Source organism: Ceratina calcarata, unplaced genomic scaffold (genome assembly GCF_001652005.2).
Source record: "Ceratina calcarata isolate Rehan_Ccalc_2016 unplaced genomic scaffold, ASM165200v1 scaffold1, whole genome shotgun sequence".
NCBI classification, from domain to species: Eukaryota; Metazoa; Arthropoda; class Insecta; order Hymenoptera; family Apidae; genus Ceratina; species Ceratina calcarata.
The window spans coordinates 684836-696061 of record NW_017130860.1 but is presented as its reverse complement, the minus strand read 5'-3'; the positions used below and the strand labels follow the sequence as shown (position 1 = coordinate 696061).

General features: G+C 44.9%; 1 protein-coding gene across 4 annotated transcripts in view; it reads right to left on the bottom strand.

Annotated features, from left to right (window-relative positions):
* Nucleotides 1-223: 223 nt before the first annotated feature.
* bi (T-box transcription factor bifid) overlaps nucleotides 224-11226 on the bottom strand; it is a 76316-nt gene continuing 65313 nt past the window's right edge. For 3 of the 4 annotated variants that reach the window (XM_026819493.1, XM_026819443.1, XM_018032419.2), the window contains 3 exons: nucleotides 10781-10927; nucleotides 9227-9303; nucleotides 224-3876 (listed from right to left, as the gene is read on the bottom strand). In XM_026819493.1, the coding sequence (XP_026675294.1) occupies nucleotides 3066-3876; nucleotides 9227-9303; nucleotides 10781-10927 (1035 nt within the window). In that variant the 3' untranslated portion in view covers nucleotides 224-3065. The remainder of the gene's footprint in view (nucleotides 3877-9226; nucleotides 9304-10780; nucleotides 10928-11226) is intronic. The other variant, XM_026819464.1, reaches the window with a different exon arrangement.

The following is an 11226-nucleotide window of genomic DNA, read 5'->3' as shown; positions in this document are numbered from 1 at the left end:
AGTAGAGATTAAAGGGTCAAAATACCAATTACTGAGACGATCAATCTTTATATCGATCCAATTAACGGAGATCCTAATTTGCGATGTTTTAACGTCGCTCGAGTCTACACACTCTGTAACAAAACAATTTCCCGTTCGCTATTACTTTTAATAATTGTATTTTCATTGAAATAAATAAATAGTAATACGACGCGCAGGGTAAGATAGAGAACAATAGTCGGTGTTATATTTTTAAATTAATATATATATATAATTCTTAGTCACGTGGATCTCGGAGGGCGTTTTCGGGACATGGAGGGGGGCGGATGATGGGGATGGGGGTTGTACAATATACAATACAAGCCACGGAATATCACGTATTCTCGTGAACAGCTCTTTTCTCTCTTTTTTTTTTCTCCTCGTCGAGATACACATTAATTTTTGTTCGTCTCGTTTCATTGAAATTTTATTGCTTTTGCTCTCGACGATGTGTGTTCTCGTTCTCGTTCCCTCGCTCTCATTCACTCCGCGAGCACACAGGACAGTCAGGACCGTACGCAACGCGCCTCGAGATGTAAACCGCAGAGACGTGAAAGAGGAAAACGAAATACGACGATTTTCACGGATATCTGACGGGAAGATGAAACGCAGTTGGCCCCAGGACCCCGTTACTCGACGATACGGTCCCAAAATTCCAATACTGATCGCTTCCAGATTATGTTCTCTTATGCCGTTCGTTCCGTTCGACCGAAACATTGCCTCGTTTCGAACGATACGAACGTCTTTGTGCGGCTCCGTTTCGCTGGTTTTGTACAATTTTTAGTTCTGAAGGATCCGGGGAGTTTGAGAAAACGAGTCACTCTCACAGAAATTGAAATTAATCATGGAGTCTAGCGAATTGAATTGATTTCAGTTGTTTCCGGCTAAAAGTATTGCTCTCTCGTTCAGACGCAGACGTTCACTTGCTAAAGGAAGGGTGTCGCGATCTCACAAGCATACAAGGAAAAAAAAAAACGAGAAAAAAAAGATGAAATCGTTCAACAGACATCGCATTTATTTAAAATTTTAAATAGGAAAAAATATTTTAAAAATTATCATAATGACAGTTTGTAACTGGCGAAGTGGCATTAATTAAAAATAAAACGATAGGAACAGATATTGTTGCGTATTCACATTTTTATACAATAAACGTCGGAGGTATCACGAGTTGCTCTACAATAAAATTAAAAAAAAAAAATAATAATAATAATAAAAATCAAAGAACAGAGAACCGATCAGAGCTGCCTAGTTAACCATACTCTCTCGTACATATGTATGCATTTTGTACAATCAGCGTTGCGTTCGTTCAACGCGTTTCCAACTGAGTAAACAGTTCCCAACTGAATTAGTAATTGCGACAAGCTGCCTAATTACAAATTTAATTCACATTCTTTACAAGGCCGACGGTCGTCGTATTTTCAATATCGTACACTGTATCCACCTCGATTGCTTTCTCGATTAGAAACGAAATTATATCAAGGGAAAGTGTTGGCAATCGCGAATTGCACTCTGACCTTCGGAATAATCCACAGAATGACAGGACATCCACCCTTCGTTTAACATCGTCCCACCCGAAACGATCACCGGAACCCGAGATTCGACCCACTGACGGATCGAGCTTCGCTTCTCATTGCGTTTACGACAAGTCCACGCGATTATCTACATCGATGGCCAACGTTTATACAAATTGGTGGCGCGGGGGTTTTGGGAAGAGGGGCGAGAGCAGTGTTCCATCGTTCTCCAGAAGCAACGACACGCCGAGAAGGGAGTAGTGGATGAATGCCCTAGAGAGATCGTTCGAGACGTCGTTTCAATTCGACTCGGCAAGAACCGAACGACTCTCGATTTTCGAATTTGTAAAACACGCGTCGACGCGGGTCTCGAATTTGTTTCCAAATCGTTCTTCGGATTTTTGCGCTACTTTCAACGGCGCCGAGGCGTGATCGGGCAGCGAGCGTTTATGCGTCGTTTACGTCTCTCTAATAATTAATATAATATTATATTCAATAATTAATACAGAGAGGAGTTATTTATATATATATAATATGTATATATATAATATAATATAATATCACTAGGGTACATATGTACAGGGGCTGCGAATAGTAGGAGGTGCTCTCTCGTATTGCAACTGTCTTCCTTCCTCGGTTATTACATAAAACGCGTCGGGGCAGAACGTAGCTCTTTTCCGCAATTATCAAAACCATTCATTACCTCTATCTCTCTCCCTACTTACGATTTGAAGCACGTCGAGCATGATCAGAGAAAGCCTTGGAACTTTGGAATCTAATTTTTGTACTTCAAACTTCACCGTTCTTTGTGTTACCAAAAAATCATCGACGATCATTCATCGGTATCGTCGATAGTTTCGAGGCAACGCTCATCGAAACTGCATTGCACAAGCATGTTCCCAAGTCTTATTACACACTCCGAGTAATTCGAAAGCACGCGCGTACAAATTTGGAAACTCCGGCAAATTTAAAACAGAACTGAACCTACCTTCGAAACAATTCCAAGTAAACCAGAAACAGCATCATTTTAAAAACGACATGGTAGGAGTTTCCAGATCCGCATACGCACGACCATCCATCCAATTAATTCAGCGGCAGGTCTCAGTCCCGACCAACCGCGGCCGTCCCACCCCTCCGAGAAACCGAGAAGCTATCGAAATTTACACCGCGATTCCCGATTCTATCGTCCGTCGCGCGTTGCCTAGGCGCGGATCCCCCGATCCACCACCGGTCCAATAATTATATACACTCACACAGGAATCGGCGTGACTCCAGAAGAGAGGCACGCGGCGTGTCAGGAGGAGTCCGTAAAATTGCACTTCGTTATCTCGAGCGTCCCTGGTGCCCGGCGGTGCCCGATCCGGACCGGGGCACGGCTGCCACTGGGACTGACGACCCTCTCCCCTGCTACGACGGCTCGGAGGTTGAGTCCGGCTCCCTCTCGTCGCCGGAGAGCTCTTCAGGCTCGCAGGGTTCGTCCGGGTGCTTCTCCAAGTCCGGGTCGTCGTTCGTGCTGGTAACAGGCTCACTCTCCTGTCACGGACTCCCCCCGCCGGTGTCCGCGTCGCCCCTAGGCCCACCGGGCGTCAAACTTGGACTGCGCCTCCTCTTCTCTTGCAACCCGTTCACCATGTTCTCGATGGACTTCAATTCTCCGGCCGAGCTACCGCTGGACGCGAGTCCCGCGGTTGGCGTAGGGGACCCGGTCGGCGGCCTGGGAGGTGGCGACCTGGGGCTCAGCGTTCTGCTGCCCGGCGTCACGGTTTCGAAAGCGGAGCCGTGAGACGGCGCGGGTAAAGTATACGGCGCGAATCGATGTCCCTTCAATTGATGAAGAGGACTGGCCAGGGGGTGAGGATAGTGCGCGAACAGTGCTGGATGTTGAGACGCGGCAAGAGCCAGTTGCGCGTTGAACAGCATTCCCGGTGTGACTCCACCGTGGATGCCTAAGGGACTGGGCGGTATGAGAGGTCCGGGACCCGGATACAACCCGGGCACCGGTGGGTAAAGGTACGGTAACAGGGGTGGGTGCAACGGTGGACCCACGGAAACGTCCGGTCTCGGACCCTCGGACCCTGTTGGACCTGGTCCGCCACCGCTTTCGGAACCCGACGACTCACTACCCTCTCCTCTCTCGCTCGTTCTGTCGTCCCTCTCGCGAGAATGCTCTCGTTCTCGTTGGTGATGCGCCGGATGCGGCGTGTCTGGTCCGACCACGTCTAGGAGTTTGTCTTCGTCGTCCAGGAGGTCGTTCACGGAATTCGACGAGCGGCGCTTCTCGGGCGAGGCTGGGCCGCCGGCTGTCAGTCGGGAACCGCCGCCTGACACTGTCAACAGCGCCTGTCTTCTGCAACAACGACGCAGAGTTAGCAATCTTGAAGAAGTTAGGTTTTTCATTTAGTAAACTGAACGTATCTCCAATGTCGAAAGAACAATTACTGAAACATCCTTCAGATGTGGTTTGAAATTCATCCCTTGATCAAGTTGTTTCACACCTTTCAAATTACGGTTTAGCTGTTGCATGACACTCGTATGGCTGTCGCGTACGGACAGCGTGCGACTGAACTACATATCGATCGCTCATGTGCGTGTGACGTGCCATTACATCAATTATATTACAGGGTTCAGCTTGCTTGATTTGTATTTCGAACATCGAAACTGTATTTAGAGTCATCGAATAAACAATTGTGTGTTAATGAACCAAGATCTTCTATCAGTTAATATTAGTCTCTTAAAATCATTTTTATTTCATCGGTTTTATCGTTGTTCGTCGAAAGCCTCGATAGGTTTGATACGCGCAGACAATTCGTTTCGAAACGACACGTTCCAATTTTCAAAGCAATTTCCCTCGGAACCAGTGGTTTAAACCCATTTGCTCTAAGAAACTTCGGGGTTGAAAACCAATTTAATCCAAAAACCGCTGCCGTGCGACACTTAAATCAATCCGTCTGCGTTCTATATCTCAATTGCGTCGAGTCGTAAAATGTTTGCAACGTAGAATCTCGCACTCTGTATTTGTCAACGTAGGAACTTCGACAAAAATAGCGACGCATCGCACAATTTAAGAACCGTTGACACTTTTTATGGATATTTCGACCATGAAACGCGTTCGATATATACGACGAAAAAAGAGGAGGGGTCTGAAAGCTAATCAAGAGATTCGTCACGCGGCCGAGCGTCCGCCTCGCGGAATCGTCTACAAATCGGCGTGTTTCATCGTATACGAAGGGAGCTGGGCTAAGCATCGTGTAAAACTCGGCTAGAGCTGGTTCGAGAGCCGGACGTAACGAGAGGCTTACCGATACCTTAATGCCATGTAATGCGATCAATGCACCGACACAGCCGTGGTAAAACGACGATGATGCGAAACAGAGACCTCGGCTCGTCGACGAGGACCGGAGGGAGAGCGAGCGAGAGGGAGAAGTAGCGAGTACGTAGTCGGTGTACGGATGAATCCGTGAGCCTGGAAAGGGTGTTACACTACGGTTCTCCGGTTTCTGACGCGCTTAAGTACGAGAGCACGTTAAAATCAATAGTTTACTGGTACGACACATGATTTGCTAAGACTATCTTTAAACATTTCCCCCATTTCACTAGTAGCTGATTCATATCTTATACGAACAATACTGCGTGATCGAATTCGAATCTCGTCGAACTTAAAACATTTTTTAACACAGCAGTCACATTGTGTTATGTTCTGCATTATTTTATACATTTATTTAATGCAAACAATTATCTCCGACAATATAAAAACAGTAAATTGCTATGACACCGTCATACGTTGCACGGGTTTTCGAAATGGTTTGGCTTGGATAAGCGACGTTACGGTTGCCAAATCGCACGATTATCCGTGAATCGCTCGCCTCCTATACTTACTCGTTGCAAATATTCGGAGGAGGTAGGATCGAAACTGGTAATTGGATTCACTAGGTGTGCTTCCGTCGCGCACGCGGCTGTTCCAGTCTTCGAACCGGTTCACGGCACTTGTTCGCGATTTGAACGTTATCGCGAGCAGAGAACATACCCTCGCTATCTCTACGACCAGTGTCTTCACTTAAAAACGTCCGCGAGACTACGGGAATTCGCCTATCTCGCGAGTGTCCAACGGTAAAACTGCGTTACACGAGTTATTGTTAAAGAGAGAAATTCTTAGGAGTTAATATCTTTGCAGAAGTATAACAATTCTTATTAGATTTGTGTGATTATGTTGGTCATCGATGAACGACACGATTATTAGAAATACGGTATTTATTGGTCGATAAGTGAGCACTTGAACCGATTTATTCTCAATCAATTTAGTGGAAAACGGTTTAAGTACAATTCCCAAGGTGTGCATTGGATCGAGCTCCTAAAAAAGTTAGAATCGGTTTTTCTTGCCTCAATTTCTCCGGGATAATCGCAACCGATATCGATCCCGATACAGAGGTGACTGCCAATTTTGGCAAATTGTGCCCGGTTCTGCCGGCTTTCCACAGCCACCATGAATTATGCATACCGCGGAAATCCATCCGCGCGGCCCGTCGTAATTGAGCTGTTTCAAAAGTTGCCGCTCTGATTATCGACCACCGTCAATCCCTAACGTCGCAGCCGGGAATCCCTTTGATCCCCTATCGACCACCGCCTCTCTAAATAAATACTTGCCGCGATCAGCCCGGGAAAATAGTTTCTCGCGTTAGCTTTCATCTAGTCCAATAAAATTCGTGTACACCTCCAGAGAGACAGTTTTATTTACGTATTTCTCTTCTAGTACAAACAAGAATTGTTGTAATAGGGGCACAAGCATAAAACTGAGATCTTTGGTCAGGTTTAGAACCAGTTATTCGCATTAGAAGCATGCAATAATAAAATTTTGATGGATACTTCCTATTTTTTTCTATAGTAATTATCTCAGAATTGGACCATCGCTGAGACTGTACAATTTGAAAGACGGAGATTCTTCCTTCCCAATCTTTGAGAATTTTTAAGACAGTTCTATTTCTTTCCATATAATAAAACGATGATTAGGCCGTCCATTAGAAGAACCTCGAGACCGAGAATGTTCGCGAAATTTTAGGAGCGGAATAATGATTTTTGAGTCGCTGCACGACCCTCGCGATGCTCGTCGCGTTTTTGTGTTCTCCCCGATGCGATATTCCCTATGAAATTCTCTGCTCGTGGCTTAATGATTCCCGTCGTCTTAATGGATCGTTGACGTCGTCTTTCTGACGCGTTGCCTTCGCACGAGATAATGTCGCGAGCCAACGTTGAACCGGGGGTTGAACCGCCGATGACTGAACCTGGGGTGATTATTTTCTATCTGCTGAAAACCCGAGGGCAGGAGATTCGAGTGGTGCTCTTAACGATGACTGTGAGTGACACACGACGCGGAATTCGACGTGACAGCGTGCGTTACGACGAAACGCAAACAATATTTTCACCGTTCCTCAAGTAAAATTTGGATTTTTTTAAAAGAAGAATCGAAACGGTTGTTCCACAGCTGCGTGTCCGTTGATGCGTTCGTTAAGTTAAATATATATAATTGACGTGTTTGGATTAATAAGTTAATAACGTGACATAAGTAGCGTGGCAATTAACAACGCAAATTCGAGCATGGAAATTGGACAGATCGATTCTTCGCGCGGCGCGATACGATCTTTCATGGTTGATAAATGACGTGACAACGAGGCTCGTGTTTTCCCCTACCAGCTCCTTTGCGAACCCCGAGAAAAACATTTCTTTTTTAACCGGCATGACGAATCGACTGGCCACGGTCTCGTGACCGACTGCCCGGTTAAAAAGTTAACGAAATAATGCGGCGGCAGGCGCACGCGATTAAACGAAATCACGGCGAGTCATCGCGGCTTTTTCGTTTCGAGGAAATTAGGCGACTCGGTTTAATCAACTTGGGGAACGCGTACGAGGCATGCTCTTAATTACGCCGTGTGCGCACGGAATGGGGTCAATTATGCGTAGAAACACGATCCCGTTCCTCAAATAATAAACTCCACTCAAAAATTTTTATCTCATTAATCTTAAAACTTTTCGATCAACATCATTATAAGACTCAAGTGTTATTAAACGTAACACCGTTTTCTCTAGTAACGTCGAGAATTTTATTTACTTAATGAGAAAGTCAAACACAACTGGAATGTGAACGTTTGCTGGATTCTCCTCGTGGCTTCCGTGCATCGATATACGTACGTATATCAAAGGTTTTGAAAGGGATAAGTAGAAAAGAGGGAATATAACTGGAAAGAGGGAAAAGTCGGGGTGTATGCCGGAAGTGGTCGTCGCCCCACCACGAAACCGGCCTTTATACGCCGGTTACTGGCTGTAGCCGCGATATAAAATTCAAAGCCACCAAGTGGCACCCTCCACGCTAACGACAGCGCCGCCCCTGAGCATCAGTATGCTAATCCGATGATTGGCTATGTTCCAACCCCGTTCGCTCGTTCCTCTACCCTTCATTCTCTTCCGTTTCTATCGCACCATCGCGGACTCGATCTCTCCCGGCTTCCCGATGGGATCCCAGGCCACCCTTAACCGAAACCATAAGCCAAAACTAACCCTTATTCTAATTAGGCGGCGCCACGGCTCGCCCCCTGCTTTGCATATTTTCTCGATTAACCTCGCCCTTTCTTTATCCGGCCCGGCTGTTCCGCGGTATTTCCTCGACTTTTCCACACCCATTTCGGGACATTTATCTAAGGAAACGTTTACCACACGTCCGAATTAACGCTCGACCTCCTTCGAGAACAGCGCTGTGTTCGATAATTGATTTTCGACCGTTCAAAAGAAATTATCTGTCCATTTCTCGTGAGACAATGAATATATTGTTAAATCAGAGATCATTTTCCAATGGTTGAAATGAAGAACGTTTTCAAACGAATTTCTGTCGCACAAATCTCTCGGTTAAGAAGCTTGCGAGCCGGGAGTTCGCTAATTAGAGGTATCGCGGTGACTTTCATCCCATGCATTAATCCTTTCGTACGTCATCGCACCTGAACGCCCGAGCAGGACAAATCGGCTGGTTTTTGGCTTGTAACGCGGATTAGCGAAGGTTAACGAGGCCGGCACGAGGCACAGAGAGCGACTTAACGTCGTCAGGATCCCACTCGAGGGCCGAAATTGAAACGCGAACCCTTCGCTTGCGTAAAGCTGCGATATTGAATACAAATGGACGATACCGGGGGTGCAAATGAGCCCGATGGAACCCCGGCCCTCGGGGCTGACCCCGAGCCCAGCCTCGAAACGTGAGGGAGACTACTATCGACGATCAATTAGGTCTATCTAGGAGACGAGACCGGGAATTGCTTTTTGTTCCCGGGGTTTCGGTTTGGAAAGGGTGACGGTTTATGCGATTTTAGATGCTCCTTAATGTGGGAAAATTTCGCGATTCATTTGCTAATAATAGAATCAGTTCTTTGATCTACTGCAATTTAAATAGGTAATTGCTATTACTTATCTCAATCGCTATCGTGATAACAATATCCACGAGACAATCAACTGATACAGAGATAAATATTGTATCTTTCTAATGGTATTGGAATTTAATCTTAAATACGAATTTTATAGGATTTTAATTGCACCTAAATTAAAGCATACCCTAATTGTTCTTTCGACAAGGACATTAGTTGTTAAGAAAAAGAATATAATGATGTCAGAATGATATTTTGAAAGCGTAGATGTCGGAATGAAGTTTTGAAAGCGATACTCACTTTTTCTCGCGCTTCCCCGCTCCCGTGTCCCGGAATCCCTTCGCGAAGGGGTTGTTGTCGATTTTCAACTGAGTGATCTGTAATGAAAGGAAATTACAATGAAACTCCCACCGTCGTACGTGGTATCGGGGATAATTAATGGAATGCATAAAATCCTCATTAACAAACATCCTATGAAAAGATCATCTCACGTCCATTGTTTCCATCGTTACAATAGATTCTGAATAACCAGACAAGTTATTATTCCAGAATATTACAAGTAATTTCCCTAAATCACGATCTTACTTGAATTCTAAGTGTATTCAACAATTTTTTTCTCTAATTTTAATTGGATCCAACGAGGAATCTAGGAATCCCTAAATCGCAATCTTCAATTTTAATTGTAACAATTTTTTTTCTTTAATTGGACCTACGAGCGATCGATTTAATTTCCATAGAACTAGCGATCCCACGAAATTGAATCTATATGGGTTTTGAGAAAGGGCCCAGAAGATCGACGGAGATATCTTTCTTCCGGTAGATACCAGGAAGGCACGGCGATAACGAGTGAATCGAGTGAATCGCGCGACGAAAAATCTGGACAAGGGACCCCTTCTGCGGCCGACGAATAATGCACGGAAATAATGCGTAGCGGGAAACAACTTCCAGGAACCACGCACTCTTTCCCGAAGGTCTTAATTAAGCCAGGCGTCAACGAAGAAATTGTCCGCTCGAGATTACTCGTACAGTCATACACGTCTGCTTCAAGAATTTTTTTATCAATGATTCTTTTTCTGTTAGTTCTTTTCTATATTCATCTCTTTATTAAATGCTCGAAGAATTTTTGATATTTTCTACGCATGTAAGAGCTTTCTTTTTAATGAAAATGACGTCAGTAATTGATGTAGAAGACTCGGCGCTTGTTTTTCGTTTTTCATCGCGGACACCGCCGGAACAAACGACACGGGGACGTTGTTAATTAAAACAGCGCGGTTCGGGCTAAACGCGCTCCGTTAATTACAACATTTTCTTTAATCAATTTAATTAATTCGATAGTTGCGTGGGGTGGTAGCGCGTTCGGCTCGGTCTAAACTTCGATAATTAATATGCAGGGGTAATGGCTCGGTAATAACTTTTCAATGAAGAAACAGATAACGCTGTTACACTCCATCACCTCGTACACGCTAATAATGGAATTAAACATTAATTAACACGGCCGCTGCTGTAATTATTCTACAAAACAACACCTACCAACCCCATCGTTCTTTCTATCGAACCATCGCCGCGTAACGGGCAAAAAATTTTCAATAATTTCCATCTGCACATCGTAAATTCTTTCGGTTAAAACCCTTTGATCAAAAGAATTTAACGCAAAGAAAATTCCCTACGCGAGGAAAGTTGCCAGACGACGATTTCCACCCGAAAACTTTTTCACGTTTTTCTCCCGGTTGGTGAAAGAAAAAAATTCGGATCAGTCTTCGGGACAAAAGCGTCCCGCTCTACAAAAGGTGAGTCTGGGAATTTCCACAAGTCCGCAGACTGATTCCTGGCAGGAAACGGAACAGTCTCGCTCACCTTCTCGTTCTGATAGGCGGTCACCGCGATGAATTCCGTCTCCTTGAAAACGTAACTCCTGAACGTCGAGTAGGGCAGCTTCAAGATGTCGTTGGCCCTCACCAGGTGAAACCTCGGCTGGTACTTGTGCATCGAGTTCAATATCGTCTGTAACAAGCAAACGGACCCTACATTGGGACAGACTGTTCTCCGCCCAGAGCTCGGCTCGCAATCTCTTAGTTCTTTCCTCGGCATCAAAAAGAAAATCTGCTTCGCAGAAGATTTAGCATTTTATAAATACTATTTCATTCTGTATTTGATTATGAAAATTGTTTCACACGTTGCAAAAATAATAAATTATATTTCTATACTCTGTTCCACTTGCAGCATTATTCCTCTGTTGTCAACTTGCTCCAGCATTCACGACAATACATCTGATAGCATTTACTTAAGGATGTATTGGCTAT